The sequence below is a fragment of the Telmatherina bonti genome, assembly GCF_933228915.1.
Source record: "Telmatherina bonti genome assembly, chromosome: 11".
Taxonomy (NCBI): Eukaryota; Metazoa; Chordata; class Actinopteri; order Atheriniformes; family Telmatherinidae; genus Telmatherina; species Telmatherina bonti.
Window position 1 is genome coordinate 24438728 of NC_136629.1, and position 18391 is coordinate 24457118.

General features: G+C 38.7%; 1 protein-coding gene across 1 annotated transcript; it reads left to right on the forward strand.

Moving 5' to 3' along the window:
* Positions 1-409: 409 nt before the first annotated feature.
* LOC306762158 (uncharacterized protein) lies at positions 410-14929 on the forward strand (the record flags this gene model as incomplete). Its single annotated transcript, XM_079248568.1, has 26 exons — positions 410-488; positions 1278-1401; positions 2262-2655; positions 2740-2817; positions 2903-2998; positions 3082-3135; positions 6019-6072; positions 6161-6214; positions 6293-6346; positions 6482-6535; positions 6623-6676; positions 6768-6821; positions 7144-7197; positions 7295-7339; positions 7435-7488; positions 7579-7632; positions 7719-7772; positions 7915-7986; positions 8072-8107; positions 9852-9896; positions 9985-10017; positions 10771-10917; positions 11237-11413; positions 12076-12166; positions 14329-14406; positions 14727-14929. The coding sequence occupies 26 exons, from the start codon at positions 410-412 to the stop codon at positions 14927-14929; spliced, it is 2292 nt and encodes a 763-aa protein (XP_079104694.1).
* Between the last annotated feature and the right edge of the window lie 3462 nt (positions 14930-18391).

Consider the following 18391-nt stretch of genomic DNA (forward strand, 5'->3'; position numbering starts at 1 on the left):
TAGAAAGTATATTTTGTAAAGGAAAAACGGCAGTTTGATGTGATACCAGTTTGTCATGCCGTGGATGAGAAGACTTGTTGGGTGTGTGATGACTGTTGGATTTTGTTCAGTAAATTATCAGGGAAAACAAGAAGGATCTTTTTACATTACAGAAATAACAAAACAGACTTATTTTCAAAATAGAGTTTAAAGAAAATGTTCCATTGTTACTTCTGTACTGTTTTTATCTTCAAACTACTCTTTCTATGTCTTTTACATTTGGTCATACTGGTTTCTTTTTTGGAAGTCTAATGATATAATGATAAATCACTAACTATACTATTATATTATGTCAGATACATTTAAATGACAGACTAATTTAATTGTTGTACCACAGGCACTTATAGCCCCTGACTTCAAAACATCAGAAATGCCAGCCTTCAAACATATGCTGGTGTTTGTGGCACTCTTTTCCCTCTTGGGATTGGCTCAGTGTCAGAAGTTTCCCAGTAAGTATAGATTTAACAGTTTTTACTGAATTTGTTCTTCACTACAGTATATGAATAAAATGACGATATGCTGGTGTGTGACTTGACCGGGGTTGGACTCATATGTGACTTTCTTTACCAGAATATATTTCCATTAAGTACGTTTCAAGATTTAAAGTTTTGTTCTGTTTTAATACATTGATAATATAAAAATATTTGTGATGATTTTATGTAAAAATATTGATTATCTGCTCAACACTTTTTAAAAACATCTGCTTGAATACTGTTGTGCCACCTGATGACCAGCAGATGTCAGTGTTTGTCAGCTGGTCGCCATGCAGAGGATTCTGTTCCTGCTGTCAGTGCTCCTGTGGATACTTTAATGCGAGGTTAACATGGATAAATTTACCTTTCAGTTCCTGCAACTGATACCCCTTTAACAACAAATAAGCCACGCAGCATAGTGGTCCACTGCATGTGCTGAAAAGCAAAGAAATATATTGAATATGCAAAGAATAAAAAAAAATATTCACCTCTGCTAAAGCTATGATAGCCCTATCTTTCATAAATATCTATAACCACACACCCTGACCTCACAGGGAATACTTTAGTCATGCTGAGCTCAGTTAGATTGATGAACAAGCTCATCTTACTAATAGATTTATTTGCTTACCTCACTGCACCTGTGAAGGGCTGGCATTATTAACAGTGAATGATATCTATCAGTGCTGACACATGATTCAGAAGAAGTCCAGCTACTTGAATACGTAATCTGTGATACCAAACTAAGTTCTGTGTTTGTTCTGTGAGGTTTTGATCTTCTGGAGGAGTTTCGTGTGCCTGAGTCTAGAGGTGTGAGGACAGTAGATGGGTCCAAACCGGAGGCAGTGGCCTATCGTGTCAACCCCTCCATTCATCTACGGAGGGCCATGAGGTAGAATACCACCCTGGAGCCAAGCTAGTCTCATGGAAGGCACATACTTATTCATTTGTCACATGGCTGTAACTGGGTGGAAAGATGGATTTCATCAGTTCCTGGTGTTGTTAAGACTGAAACACACCTCTGATCATTTTAAAGTGATCAACATATGCACCATTAAAGATTGGTATTTAATTAGTCTTTTTAAGGTTAGATGAAATGAAAAATTGAAGTTTCTGAGGCGCTTCATGAACAATTTATTCTGTGGGACAGAATCACTCAAATAGATTATGAGGACTGTTTCATAATGGGAACAAGAAGCAAACCGAATGTGCTTAATGTGTGCTATATGTTGTTTTTCAAAAAATAAAAAATTTAAAAAAAAAATACAGTCCTATGTAATTTAATTTAATAGAATTTTTAAGCTATATTAACACCCCCATTTATTCTTATGTTTGGATAGACAAAAGCAGATAAGCTGCCAATTTAACTTAGCATGTCTGGTGTTGATGTCATCTTGTTTTTCTAAATGAAAAAAAGACTATAAATCTATGGAGGCATATTATTTATATATAACTTGAATATATTTCCATATGAATACCTTTATCACAATAAAATATAGACAATAATACCTCTTTATCTTGGTTTTTCTTGGTTAGCTTCAGCATTCTGATGCTTTCAACTCATCGCTGATTGCAATAGTTAGCTGTAAATCTAAATTTCATGAAATCAAACTATTTCGTAAAACAATATAGTCATCTGGAATTAAACTTATTCTTGTTTAGTTAACTTTTAACAAAACTTCAGAATTGTTGAAGTGATGAAAAGCAGACTTGAAGGGACTTACTTCTCTGCACTTTATTCTTGTGTTACAGTGATGTTTATCCAGATGGACTCCCCTCTGAATACTCCATTATTGCAACATTTAAGGTGACTCAGGACACAATCCAGACACCCTGGAACCTGTGGCAGGTCAGTGACCCCGAGGGAAGAGAGCAGGTTGGTCTGCGTTTCCATGGTGATGCACGGTCTTTAGATTTTTTCTACACCAGCCCCCGTGGGAGCCAGATGCTGAAGACCTTCCATGGTGTGGAGAAATTGTTTGACGGAGAGTGGCACAAGTTGGCGCTCAGTGTGAAAGGCAGCCAGGTGAAGCTGCTGATAGACTGTGAAGAGGTCAGAGTGGAGTTTATCGATGAGCCAAGGCCAGTTATCCGGCAAGGATACACTTCCATCGTCAAACGGGCTGTAGGGGACCGTTCAGTGCCTGTATGTTAAAACTTGATTTTAAAAAACATTTTAGGAGTTTGACTGCAACTTTAATTTCTGACAGTATCTTCTGTATCAATCTAGCTGGACCTCCAGCAGATGGAAGTGTCATGTGACCCACAGCAGGCTTATTCAGAAGGCTGTTGTGAGCTCTCCAGTGTGGTGAGTCAGCTATGCTCACCACTCTTCTCTTCAAAGATAGGAATGTATTTTTGAAACCATCCTGCTGTTTATCTTGTTGTAACAGTGTGGAGGGTATGCAGAGATCGGCCTAACAGCTGGAAGAGCATCTTGCAAATGTATGCATGGACAACCTGGTATTCAGGGTCCCCCAGGGCCAAAGGTGATTGCACCTGTGCAGAAAACTGGCAGAACATGATTACAAATTGCCTATGTGCTGACACAAATATGTTTCCTATTCTACAGGGTCACAGGGGTCTTCCAGGAAAAACCGGAGACCCAGGAAGACAAGGCAACTGGGTAAATAATGTCATTATGCTTCTAAGTCATGCAAGTATCAAACTTTGAGTCACGCTGGTTGAATGCCTGTTCTAGTGTTTACATGATGCATTCTCAGCATGATCTACATCCACTTCCTTTTGTTCCACCCTAAGGACTTGAGCTGACTTGTGGGTGAGTGACATTGTAAAACTTTCACTTGTGTGACAGCAGTGAGCTGTGGAAAATGCCAATGGAAGCACAACCGAGACAGGAAAAGATGGAAACAGATCTGGAAGCACAAGCACTCAGCGATAGTAAACACAGGGATTCTTTCATAGTTTGAAAACTCATGTCCGCTTTGCAGAAGGTTTGAGAAGAATCCAAGGAAAATACAAACCAACACGGATGTGACAATAAATTTGTTTCTGTAGTTCTGAAATAGCCATTTGTGCCTTAAAACACAAGCCCTGCTGGTTTTGAATATAAGATTTAAGTCATTCTGGCCTAAGATCACAGGACTTCTAATGGTTTTGCTTTTCCATTTGGAAGAAACTGAGCCAGGAATAATGAATCCCAGAAAACCCAGGCGGTTGAGCAATAACCATACCATCCAAGTGGCTGGTATCGACTGGCATAAGACTGCTTATCTATGAGTGAAATTAGTCACATTTCATACATTTCTGCATAAATGGACACATTAATTTATCTCCAGAAGAGCAAATGCAGGAAAAACAGGAAAAGCTTGTGAAAGGTTGAAAGAGGAAATCACTGAGTTGAAGGAGCCACATCAATCAGTGAATCAACAAAAACTCTCTCATCTATATCCTTCAGAGAGCCACTGATGTGATTATTTCCACTTTAAATTTATGACATGTTAATCTCTTTGATGTCACAGTCACAGTTGTTGGCACAAATCTGAGTCTTAAAAACAGTCAGGAACATGTGTTTAAAGAGGGAGGTTTTTTTTTCTCCCCCTTCCTATGTGATGGCTTGGCATTTAACTTGGCCTTTGCACTTAAAAAAGAAAACCCTTACAACATGAGGAAAGTAGGCATTTAGACTAATGTATACCCAGAGCACATTTCCAGAACTATACATGCGACATGTTCATGTCTTGAACTGCAGCTGCAGCTCATCTGGGAGCAAACATCTGTCTTGTGTAGCTGGTTAAAGTTTCAACCTCCTGTCAGCAGGTGGATCATAGAGTCCCAACTTGTTTATCGCCATCCCTGCTGGCATTCAAGGAGGGCATTTCCTGGCACAGATCATATGGACTGGCCATCTTGGGTGGTGGGTGGTCCTTTACTCATCTGAGCTTTCCTGCCTCAGATATGTCGTAAAGTTCACGGTTGTGCCTCTCGCCGTATTGTCGGCCATTTCTGAGGTTAACCTCTGTCCAGCTGACTCTGCTTAAAACACACTGTTAGGTGAGGTGGTCAAATAAACTGACAACACAAAGGCGCCCCATCCTTGTTTAATGTGTTTGTTGACTCAGGGTAATGCAGCCAAATGGAAAACACTTTTCCATCTAATACTAAGGAAGTCAGCATCTGTGCAAACAATACAGATCCATGTAGCTGTATTTATGACTAATGTTTCCTAAGTCCTGCTTATGTATATTTTCCACTAATGTGACTAAGACAAACCACCTTCTCCAAAAATCTGGATTCTATATGAAAAGTTATGACAATAGAATTAAATAATCTACTCAGCAGATATATATACACTAGACAGTGTAAAGACAGTACTAAGACATAACTAATTTTGTTTAAAAATATTATTAAAAATGTAATTATTGAAAACTATGTCTGTAATGTTTAAAAAGTGTTGCTGCAGGAGCGGGGGACACATTTAACAGCCATACTGCTATTATGTGGGTGCATTAATTTCTATTTAAGAACATTTTCTAATCTCAGCAAAATGCCACTTGATGACATTCTGCATTCTGCAGAGCTTTCACCTGCAAAACGCATTTGTCACATTTTAGATTGAAAAATGGAGCAAAGGAGTCCATGAACTGCAAGCAACATTTACTTTAACTTGTAAAACTTTTTATTGCTTACATTGTAATTAAAAAAAGAGATAATGCAACACAGGGCCAGTATGTTCCAATGTTGTTTTTTTCATATCTTCTTGATATCAAATTAAATAGAAAAATGAACAAATATACAAAATAACAAAAGCAAAACATGTCTCACCTTTGACATACTGTCTTCATATGGTACTTTTAATGAATTTTTGGTTTAAATTTATTATAAATCACTATATGTTGTTATTATTATTATTATTATTATTATTATTATTATTATTATTATTATTATTATATCATTTTATTTTATTATGATTATTTAATTTTTTTTGTACAAGATGAGATATGAGCATTATTATTTATCATGTTATGTCTCCATACAGTGCAGCTGGTGCTGTATTGGGTATCTTTTTCCCATGCTGTACAGTAAGCAAAGCCTGCCAACTCTGGTTACAAGGGTCATAAATAAAACTGGAGAAACACTTTAAAAGAACAGCAAAACCCTTCCAGCTGTTTCAGAGTTCTCATCAACAATTGTATTGTTCATTTTGTTTACTTAAGATAATCTGTAAAACCGCTTCCCACTCTGATTGTACTTGACCTGGTACTTGAGAAGTGAAATTGCATTTAACTGTTGGCAAAACAGACTGAATAAGCTTGAATAGATATGAAAAGAAAAAAAATCCTTTACGACCTTCATTTGTCTTTATCTGCTGTAAATCATTTTGCAGATTTGTTTTATAGTGTTTAATTAAAAAGCCCTGCCTCAACAGTCCAACTTTTAACTTTCTTTCAGTGGAAACAGATTTTCCCATGTTTCTCATGCGAGCCCATTTCCAGCTCAGAGAAATCATGTTTGTCATGCTTATAATGGAGACAATCTTGTCTTGTAGGGAATCCGTGGAAACACAGGAGACTATGGCAACATTGGTGAAACTGGCCCAAAGGTGGGCTCTGTCCTCATACACCCATCAATGTTTTACTTTCAGCCTGGCTCTTTAGCTGTGTTAATGAAACCTAACAACATGTCCTCAGGGAGAAGAAGGAACCAAAGGCGAAAAAGGGATGCAAGGACGCTGGGGCCAAGTGGTAATCCATTGCTCTGATCAAGCATGTTATTTCTAGAGAAAACAGTACAATTGTGTATAAATGTGATGTTGTTCACAGGGAGACAGGGGTCCTAAAGGACTAAAAGGATTAAAAGGGGCAGCAGGCTTCAAGGTAAGCTCCTTTGTTGCCTTTTATTTTAGACCTCTTTTGGGCAGGTTTACAAGACAGCCAGTAAAGATGTTACACATTTGTGGTTATAAAACGTAATAGATAACTTTAATTTTGACCTTTTGGCTATAATTAAAGGGAGTACGAGGACCTCCTGGAGATATCGGAGCAACAGGAAAACAGGGAGAAATTGTGGGTTAACCTTTCAGACACTGTGGTAAGCCCTTTTGCAAGCAATTATGTAATTACTGTATTACTAACATTTTGGCCTCCTTAAAGGGTGCAAAAGGCCTTAAAGGTTATGGAGGGATTCCTGGGTTTCAAGGAGTTAAGGTATTTGTGTTTTTCTCCAGTTTCTAGCTTTTAGTTTAATTTTTTTTTTTTTTTTTTAAATCATCCAAATCTATCATGGTTTTACTTTTAGGGCCAAAGAGGAAATACTGGCGCAACAGGGCGGCCGGGACCCAGAGGAAAACAGGTGGGTTGTTGTGGGATTCCCTGTTCTGTAATCCATACTAGTACACTGTTTGATACTTTGTCTACTACCTTCAAAATTCCCTCATGCGACCGTGAAGAAGCCATAAATCACTGATGATGCGGTAAAACTGAAACTGAAGTATGTTTTTGGCTGATGTGCTGTTTCCATAAACAACAGTAGTTCATGTGGCTGGATTTTGGCTGAGATGTGTCGGCCTGAACTATATCAACATAAGATGATGAGTCAGTGAGAGAAGAGCCTGAATTCCATAGATAATCCACTCGATTTAAATGCTGTGTTGTTTTGTATGATGGACTGACAGGGTATTGTTGGGGATCCTGGAGAAAGGGGAACTTCTGGAGAGAAGGGGCGGCCTGTAAGTGTTTTACTTGATTTACAAAAGTACACTGAATATTTCAAATGGCAACAAATTAAATTGAGACCTTTTCTTTGTCTGACCTTGTGAAATCTAGGGTATCCTAGGACCTGTGGGCAGACCTGGCACTATTGGATCAAAAGTAACTTTCTGCTGATGCAACCAGAGCCTTACATGTGATACACTCCGTCATTATGAAAATAGTCTGTTTTCTTTTTAAAAATCGCACCTTCTTAGGGTATAATCGGAGATCCTGGTTTACCTGGGAGAGATGGTGATTCTGGAATAGAGGTATTGTATTCTGCTCGCATTCACTACTTTAAATCACATCTTGGAAAAAGTGCCCTTGTAAAATTATTCTATTGATGTCTTTTCCCACAGGCCTATCAAGGACCACAAGGCCTCAGTGGAAAACTTGGACGCGTTGGAGCAAAGGTCAAATCTTGTTTAGTTTCTGTAAATAGATGTGAAATTGAGTTGTTTTGTCAGATTAATTCATTGCCATTTTTGTCTTTTACAAGGGGGAGAAAGGCACCCTGGGGCCTGCAGGAGAAATGGGCCCTCAAGGCAGAACAGTAAGTCACATTTTCAAGCACTTCAGTCACTGAAGACAAGCACATAATGCATTTTGTTCATAAAGTAGTTTGCCATCTTAAAGTGAAACAGCAAAGAATAAAGCAGTCCCTTAGGTTGCTTAATAAATGTTTTATTCTCAAGGGCCTGAGAGGTTACAAGGGTTCTGCAGGGAAGCCAGGAAGACCTGGATTTATTGGCCCACCTGGACCTACTGTAAGTGCTCCAGATGAATTTTCTCAACTCATCCAAACACTAGTTCATTTTCTTCTAGCTATTAAAGCATGTCATCTCTTTACAGGGTCACGTGGGTGAGCCTGGAAAACCCGGGTCCAAGGTAATACATCCTCTATCCATTACCCATTAGAGACATAAAATGAGGGCAAAATTACTGTTTAATGGCACAATTACTGTTGTTATTTTGGTATAATTTGCTGGGTCAACAGACTGTATAGAATTTAAGATTTGCAAATGTATTCTCTTTCCAAACCAAGACTTTTTCCTGGTTTGGAAAGAAGCCTTTCATTTTTAGCAATTCATCTAAAACAACATAAGCCATTCACTGAGTTGCTATGCAGATTTCTTCATTCCTTCTCTTAGTTTTACACAAATTGAGCATTCAAGTTGGCAAAGCTTCATCTCCATATTACCGCTCTGCAAGCTCATAATGAAGAGGTACAATGCACAGACATGTTGGCTCAGTGTGTCTTTTTTCTCCCCATCTGGACAAAAGGTCACAATGAGTGCATAGCATCCCCTCTGGACCTGTTCTTGATGTTTACAGAACCAGCGAAGCCAAGTTAAGCCACAGAAATTCCTACAGAAACCATTTTTCAGTTGTTTCTGTTTCTGTTGCAAACTCAATACTAAAAAGGCCTGATAAGAAACCAACATCTGGGGCAGAACGCTGGCACAGAAAAGGTCCATTAGAACTAATTCAAAATATAAAATTGGATTAAATGTGTAATTAATCAAGACATGCAGAGTTACCTTTTGGGTCTGGAAAGTTACAGTTGAGTTGAGTTGACATCAAACTTTGACTCAACTTTTGCCACATTGCTTTCAGTGTGCCCCAGAGCAGCTGTGGCTGCACATGTGGCTTACCATTAAAAGTTATGAATGAGGAGTAAATTAACAATAGAGTATTGTATACCACTTTGGGTGCCTTTAAAAGTACTATTTAAATTTAATACATTATCATCATTATTATGAATGATCAGACATAAAGAAAAAAAGAAAGAATTTTGATGTGGCTGTGGGATAAACATTAGCCTTAAAGAATAGTCCCACGTTTCATGACCCTACACACAGAGAAGATCATGTGACAACCAGCGCACAGATTTGACATCCTACACTTCATCAGCTATAACCTATGAATCCCACACAGATCAGCTCAACATCTGTCAAATGTTTTTAATGTTTTATAATCTGCATGCTGTGGGCTGGAATTGTGGCTAAGAGAACAAGTACAGTGAAGGACCATTTTGTTGCTGCTTCATTATAACAGTCAGTCATTTTTATGCATCCAAATCATGATTCTACTGCAACAAATATACCAATCATCATGCTGCCACAATATAGCACCTAAAGGACTGTGTGTAGATAATTAAAACATTCGGAAAATGTGCTGTGAATACTCACTGTTAGTTAGAAAGCCCAACAAAATTGTCTGTAAGAAGACAACAACGCATTTTGCAACCTTGACATCCTTAGCATAAAACATTTGACCATGGTCTTGTTTCTATTCTGTCTGTGACACTAAAGGACTTCTGTTGAACTCCAGTGGACAACTCTTCACAGGGTCATGTCAGACACTTAAACTGTGCCAAAATGTGATGTAAGGCTCTGAAAATCCATAAAACCCACATGCTCAGCTGAAAAGCCTATATAGATTCATCACAACAAGTTACCTCCTTTAGTTGTCAAAATCACCTTGCTGTTGCAAAAGTATGAGTTACAAGTCTGTTCATTGGATACATCCTCTTGTTCACCAGGGAATGAGCAGCACATCTGTGAAAGTCTGATCTACCAATTACTGGCAAGCTTCTTTACACTGCTTACATTTCATTTGCCTTGTACAGGGTGACACGGGAATCCAGGGGATCAAAGGAGTAAAAGGCGCACAGGTACTCTATTACATATCATAACATATTTCACTGTCTTTGCTTGTCCCCTTTTCTGTGTTTCTTAGAAATGATTGATCTGTTTTTACAGGGAGGAAAGGGAGCTAAAGGTCCAAAAGGAAGGGTGAGGCATGATTATCTTAATAGATTCAACAACTAATTTAAATTGTAATTTTAACACATTGCTGCCTGCTCTCTTTGCTTCAGTGAAGGACCAAGTCTGGGTTTAGTTAACTCAGTTGATGGTCAGTCATGAAATGGGAGCGGGTACACAGGCCGTTTTTGATTTTCAGCGCAATTCTCCGATTTAATTTAAAGATACATAGACAAAACATGATGGTGTGTGAGGAGTGCTGTCACTGGAGAGAGAGAGAGAGCAGTCATGCAGGTGTGGTGTTTCCAAATGTTATAATGGTTGGAATATCCTCCATTCATCCCTTTGTGTTTGCAAAGTTAATAGTTGGAAAAATCCAATATGAATCCATCAAATAACATTCCTCGCATATTCAGAGCATCTGCAGATGCGATAAGAAAAGAAACGCCCACAACTGCACCAAAATGAATCTTGCACATTTCTCAGACCTGCTTTGCCAGATTTGGTTTTTGTTTTGAAACTTGTATGTAAATTTCCAGTTTGTTTTGCATTCAGATATTTAACAGCAAAGAGCAATATTACCTTTTTCTTTTTGTTTTTATATCCATGTGTATGTTGCATGTTTACTGATTGTGTGTCACTTGCAGTCTGCAAAACTCTTATCTTTTATTCTTATCAACCTGACATAAAAACAACTTAAGCTTAAAGTGTTTGTATTCTTTAAGTGTTTCCATTGCTCTGCCCTTTTCTTCATCCTGCTGATGTTGTTGATGTGATCTTCAGGTTGGGGACAGGGGTGAGCAGGGTCTTCAAGGAGGACGGGGGAAGCGTGGCCCTGCAGGTCCACCTGGTCGTTCAGGTTCACTTGGAATCAAAGGGGTTCGAGGTGAAGGTGGACCGGATGGCTTTCGGGGGCTCCCTGGCCCACCAGTGAGTAAAAAAAAAAAAAAAAATCTCTGAACATGTTGGCTGAAGAAAAACCACAGTGTTTATAGAGTTGTAGTTTATTTGGTCTCAACTATAAAAGGCAATTCATCCATCTCTGGATAATGCCACAGAAAATGTAGCAGTTATCATTTTGTCTGACTGCAACACTTTAAGCAGATCCAGTTAGTGGAGACCAACCATGAGCATCAGGGAAAACTATTAGATTTGTTCACTAAATTTGCAAAGAGGTGCAGCCATTGCTCCGTCCCACCCACAGCGAGATCACCTCCAGTGAAGGATGTGGTGTTAATTTCTTACACAGGGCCCAACTCTCCCTGCTGAACATGTGATTGAAGTTTGCAAGAAGGTGGTCCTGGAGCAGATGTCCACCTTTGCCAACTCAGTAAAGAGGACGTGCGCTGCCGTTTGTCCTCTCTATGGTGATGTTCCCATGGGTGCTCCTGGTCCCCCTGGACAGAAAGGACCACCAGGACTTCCTGTGAGTTTTACACCTTAGATTTTTATTGTTGAAGATGTATCAGGGAGCTTTTCCTTATAACTCAGCTCATGCAGACCTTTGATATAGAAGCACTGTCAGAGTGCAGTACATACATGCATTGTTCATTTTGCAGTCTCTGGCTGAGCAAAATGCAAACACATTGCGAGGGTCTGGACTGGACAAAGAGAGCTGAGGTATTTGGCAGAAAAGCTTGGAATGAAAACATTACGATTTTCCACGTCTCCGTGAGGACAAATAAGGAGTCACAGACTAGACACTTGGTCTGTGTTGAATGGTTCTTGGCTGTCCTTGGTTTGGAAAACCTTTTCCACATTATTATACAATGTAAAATCGATTCATGTTCCACTACTCCTAATCAGAGGGACACTGGGCTGATAAATGTTCTTGAATCTATTACTGCATAAAAATATTCCACTATGTTAAATTATGGTCAGTAAGCCTGATGTTGTGGTGTTCAGTGCCCATACAAGTGATGTAGCAGTACCAAACAGTGTTTTTCTTTTTGGATGGTTTAGTGAAGAGCTGGTCTGAGGTGAACATAACCCATTACAAAAAGCATTTGTGAAGACATAAAATCTATTAGAAACATAATGTAACACACAAGTGATTAATAATGTGCTTTCCTGTTGATGACATTTCAGGGCGACCCTGGTGATGATGGTGATGATGGAGAAATGGGCCTACCGGGATTCTACGGAGAACCTGGGGAGCCAGGTCAACAAGGAGGGAGAGGTGTGAAAATCATAAATCATAAACACTTCCAGTTGCTAAGTTTGCTGTCTGCTGTCACGTAACAGAAAAAGAGGTTTTTTTTTGTTTTGTTTACACCCTCTGTGTTGATTTGTAAATGTTATAAACAAATGTAAGCAGATTTAAACCACCTTCACATTACAAAACGTAGAATATCATCACATTATTATGCTGTTCTTCGTGGCGTGCTTCTTTTGTGACTGAGAGTGGACTTACACTACACATCTGATCTGCAAAAGGGAGCACACCCTTTGAAACAAAAAGTATTTATCCCTAACTACTCTATCTCATCTAAGCAGTTCTACATGTGGTCTGTACTGCTTCTCTCATATTATCATCAATGCAACACTGTGATATGAGTTGCTCCCACTGAATGATCCATTTTAGTCATCTGCTTGCTGATGAGAAAGTAAAGTCTCCACCTGGAAACTGTGAGGAAACAACACACTGTCAGCATCAAAAAGAAATTAACTTTGTGTATTTTCACCAGTTTTTAACCAATTTCAGCTCATTTTCTTTACCACATTCTCCAGCTTGTTGCTTATTTGTTTATTTTCCTTTGCTGGGTTTCCCTGTCATGCCCCCTGACCTCAGGAAAACACTGTAGAATCTTTCTGAAAATGAGAAATAATTACTGATTAATTCAAAGTATTCTTCCAGAGTGTGATGGCTGCAGACAGGAATAACACCTTGTTCCTTTCTGTCATGCAGTGTTCATAAACAAGCCTCAGACTAAAAAACCCCTGTTGTTTCCTTATTGTGTTTTGAAGCAGCAGCTTGTGCAGTATTTTTTCTCTCGTCACTTAGACGCTCCAAAGTTGTCTGCACAACACCAGCTCTCTTGGATTTGTTTGTTAAGGTTCTTTAAGTCTCTGGTTCGGATGCTGCTGCCCCAACAGATGGACACAAAGCTGATTGCTTTTTCCACAACAGACTTACAGAAGATATACAGGGTTTTGGTGCAGACATTGAAGGGTGTCAGTTTTCTCAGGAGTCTGCTTTGTCCCTTCATGTACATGACTTCTGTGTTGCAATTTAAGTATGTCTGTTGTCCATCTGAACTCCGAGGGATCTGTATTCCTACACCACCTCCACCCCTGCTCCCATGTTAACATGGTTCTGTTTCCTCTTGTTCCTTCTAAAATCAACTATGAGCTTTTTTCTGTTTTGTTTTGTATTTAAGATAAAATGATTGTTTTCACATCTGCCCACAAACTCACTGACCAGTTCTCCACAATGATGCAACGGGACAGATGCAAAGAAAAAGCAAGAGGCTACAGACAGATGCTGAAAGTGAAAGGGAGTGTTTAAGTTGTTACTTGTGCTTAACTAGTTACTATGGCAACCCACTAAGATAGACAAGTAATGTGTGTCCAGACAAATATGATTGGATCATTTTGAAACATTGTTGTAGACAATCTGTACTAAAGATTAAATTATGAAAAATTGCTAAAGTTCTAACCAGACTTTGAAATCATTACATTTACACTTTCCAAAGAGAATTACATGAAGATTGCCAGTACAATTAATCAAAAACAGATCGTTTTAAGTAAAAATCCATTTACAGTTTAATATTATCATTAACTGTGCCCCACATAGTTTTCAATAAACCTACAATAAACCTACCTACCATGACAACTTTATATAGTATATGATTATTAATTGTACAACAAAGAATAAGCTCATTGTGTTTTGTGAGTAAAAGAACCTTTTACACCATTTAAAAAAAAAAACAAAAACCAAAATGTGGCTTTCTTTGATCAAGATCGGCTCTACATGGAACTGCTGAATTCAGCACTATGTAGTGTTGGAAACCTTGTGGGCTTATGTGTACATTTGCTGCTCTAATTTATGGTTTGAGGCCTGGGCATGATGTCACAGTTATATTACAGTCCCATGCTGGGCCAATAAAATCAAAGAGTGTATACGGTGTGTTCCAAATAGTTTATTTAACAATGATCGCAGTAGCACTTTAGGTCTTTAATCAACACGAGCAACTTCAACAGCAGTTAAAGTATTTCAGTCCTACTGAGAGACTATTGCTTGTGTGTGTGTGTGTGTGTGTGTGTGTGTGTGTGTGTGTGTGTGTGTGTGTGTGTGTGTGTGTGTGTGTGTGTGTGTGTGTGTGTTTGTGTGGATTGCAGGTGACAGGGGAGAGCGGGGTGATAAAGGAGCCAAGGGTTATGGCCTTCCTGGCTACACTGGAGATCAAGGACCACAGGGTAATTTCCTCTTTTTAAACATCATGTTTTTGGAGAATTTAGTTTAAAATTGGGCAATAATTGATGACCACATCCGCATCTGCCTCATTCTACTCTACTATCTGCATTTAGCCAAGTCTCAGCATTTAAATCCCCACCAGAGGGGTGGGTATATATTGCAGGAGGTTTGTTTCAGTAAGAGGATTGTGTTGTCTGCCAAAAAAGAAATTATTTTTCTCTGGAAGTACTCGGTTCTTGGAATCTGTGAATACAGCCTTACTCAGCTAACTGGGCAGACGGTGATGCTTGAAGACTAAACAACATTTTTGACTCAATCACAGGTCAGCGTGGACGTCCTGGCAGAGCCTTTAACGGCCAGCCCGGAAAGCAGGGTGAGAGGGGACATGTTGGCCGACCTGGACTCAGGGGTCACCCCGGTCTCAGAGGGTCTCCAGGTGTCTGTGTCACCTCTGGGTGTGCTCAGCTGGACTCCACCAGTGGGACGCCACAACCAGCACCACGGAGATTAAGGAATCGCTCCTAGAGGGAAAAAAAAGGCAATGTGAATTGTTTACTAGGCTTAAAGGTGTAAAGGTGTTTGATGATATACATTTGTTCAAATAAATAGAGTTTTTCATGTAAATATGCAAAATAAACTGAACTGTAGTCTTGTTGACAAAAGTTAGCAAAAAAAAAAACAGTTGTGTGATTTGGAAGATGGGAAAAAATATATATATTTATAAAAAAGATCACCTTCATAGTTGACATATTTAAAGTGATTTGCCCAAATCTATCTTGTTTTAAACATCTGTGCTTTATAATAAAAACCCAAAATATGATACAAATCTATGAATGTACAGTAATTCATATGATACCCTATAATATATGACTTTTGAGTGAACAGAAATGTTCGAGAAGTATTACAGAACATCTGGGAGGTAGTTACTGGAAAGGGTTTGGAGAACATCTAGCACTATTTGGACAGTTGTTGTATGAACAGCCCGTCGCTGTTAGTTATCAGGAAACTTCAAACCAACTGCATCAACAAATCACTACGTGCAGAGCCAGTTCACGTATCTATTAGTCTGAGACAGAAAAAGTCTTTTCTGTCAAGAGAAGCATTGAGATTTGCTGTATTTTTACTTTCTTTCGGTGAGGAAATACTCTTTAGTTCTGTTTTCAAGCTAATTTTATTGGCTGTCGTCACACCTAAACCCCACCTGAAGCTCATGGTATAAGACACTGTCTGGTTCTACCCACTGTGCCCTGGCCACAAACGCAGAGCCTGAAGCCTGGCAGATACATTCACCCAAGATTGTGAGCTTGTGAATCAAACTGTCTGACAAGCTAAATCGTCTGCAGCTGTTCAGTGAAAAACAGACACTGTAGAAAAGTTTCATGTTCATCTAGATGTTACACTGAACAGATATTATTTTTGAATAATACTGTTTAAGCTACTGAGGTTAGGAAACTTTCAACCTGAGAGGCCCCCTGCTGATACATAAGAGGACATCTTACAAGGCCTCTTCATAAACCCCCCTGGGAGCACATCTGGACTGTCAGACAGTTGTAGTGAAGAGACCTAATTTCACATGATTCCACTCATTATCATCGCAGGGGCTGTAAAATAACATACTGTAGCTCTGTACTAAAATGACATTGAAAAACACTTATTTTTACCCTCTGCAGAAGTGAAAACATAAGATGTGACAGATGCCACCTGTCAGATGCCCCCCTCCCAAAAAAACAGACCAAATCCGACAAAGTCGAAACATGGACTTAGCCAGAGGCTGTTCATTTCTTTTTGTTTTAATACAGTTATTTTTTCCTTTTTTAAAATTTTTTTTTATTGAATCATCCTGCTATCATGTGCAATGAGTTAATAATATGCAAGCTGATTTTGAAATGCTGTATATGCAGAAACCTGAAACCTTCTTTAACTGGTAAATGTACACTGGAAGCTTTTCAGAGTGAGCATATTACTGGCCATATGATCACAATATGTGGAATATAAGTGCAGCATTAGTGTGCTATAAAAGACTCCGTTGACCCGGCACCTGTTATTCTTGTCTATATTATAATCCAAACTTATCAAGTGAAAGATTTGGAAAAATGATAATTTAAGTCCTTTGGGATGGTTTTGGCAGCAGTAAACTTAACAACTTACAGCCATGCTTTCACTAGAAATTGTTGTAGCAACAGATAATGGTACCAGTAATGATGTTTCTCCCACATAGGGACTTCCCTGTTGCTGAACAGCGTCAGGTGGGAAAGAAATGAGTTAAACTACTTGAGACTATGCACATTTCTTTTTGTATTGTGCTTTCCGGGGCATGTATGTGATCAGCTAAGGAATACAAATTTGCTTTGCACTAAAGATTTAGTTTTTTCTCCCTTTTTTCCCTTCACAGCTTAAATATGATTGAGAAACACTTATTAAATCTGACACACACTCAGGCTGACATTTGTTTGTGTAGAAGTCCATTTAAAGCAGATCATCGTCTTCCTGTCTGTGACTGCAGTGTCATGCGTACCATGCTGGTCTGTTTCATTCCATCAAAGTGGCCACCTCTGTCATGGAAACTATTACTAATCCATGATTATCCTGAATTAGTTTTCTGGGCTCTAGGACCTGCTTCAGACATGCTCAGAATTTATCTCTGCGGTAAACCAAAGAAGCCATCATGATAAATACGGCTTGATGAATGTGTGCTGATTAAAATTTCCCGGTACAGTTGAGCTTCAAAGTGATGAGGTTTGAGGTTTTATGTTTTTTCTCAATCCAGGCAGTTATCTAGATGTTTAAGAACAACTTCCAAACGCTCTAAGTGCTAGCTAATATAAGTATTTTGCCAAATGTGTCACTATGTTTTTGTTAAAGTACAAGTAAGAAGACTATTAATGTTGTAAGGTTTAACTCTAGAATTCATTACTTTCCATATTAATTAGTATTATGATAATATACTCTGTCAATTTCTATCATCCTCATACAAATTAGATACATATTGGCAGAATGAGTCACTTGGGTTGCATAAATGATGTTAACAATTTCTGGTTTTCTTGTAAGTACAAATTTTCTGATTTGAAAAGCAACTGTGTATACAGTTTTTTTTGTTTTTTTTTAACAATTTGATTAATTTAGCTTCTTAACGGACCTCTATCTGGCTCATTACTTTTCCTGGAAGACCACACACTGGAGTGAATGTTTCATTACATAATAGCAAAATTTATGAAGAATAGGTTTCTGCATAACTGGCCGTCTGATGACCATGAGAGGAAAAGAGGGATATGCAAAAGTCTCATTCATTTATTTTGTCTGATGCTGTGTGGCAACATCATGGGATAAACCTGCAGCTCTGAGTGACCACATAATTGTCCAAAGGCCAACTTTCTTTAATAAAGGTGCATAAAAGTTTAGATTCATCGAGTGTGAGTACTTCAGGAAATTCACTGCACCCCCCTAACACTATATCAGAATCTATTTCTTGGCAGGCGTCATATAATTTGCAGTGACCTGTATGCATACAACATGTGGTACATTGCACCATGACATTGGAATACCTGACAGGTGCAGTGACTGACACTGATCATACTTTAACAAGTGAAGTTCTGCTTCATGGAGCTGGAGCTCTCTGGCTGCAACCGTCTCCCCCAGCATGACAATGCAATCTGCATGCACCACAAAAACTGCATGTTGAAGAAGCTGTTAAACCCCAAAAATTTAACAAATTAGGTATCTGGTTGAAGAGTGTACAGGAAGTGGTGGGGCAAGCCTGATCACAGCGGCCATTGTGTGGAAACTAAAGAATGCGCTGAAAAGTACCAGTGCATCATCCCAACATCGCAGAGAAAAATAAAGAAGTTGGGGGGCATCTATGCTATCAGTTAAATTATTTATATAAGTCCATGTTTTACAAAACTATCTGATATTTATAATATGATCAAAATGTAAAATATGATCGCAGCCTGGGTGTTTCACAGATTAACCTGAAGATTTGTGCAACAA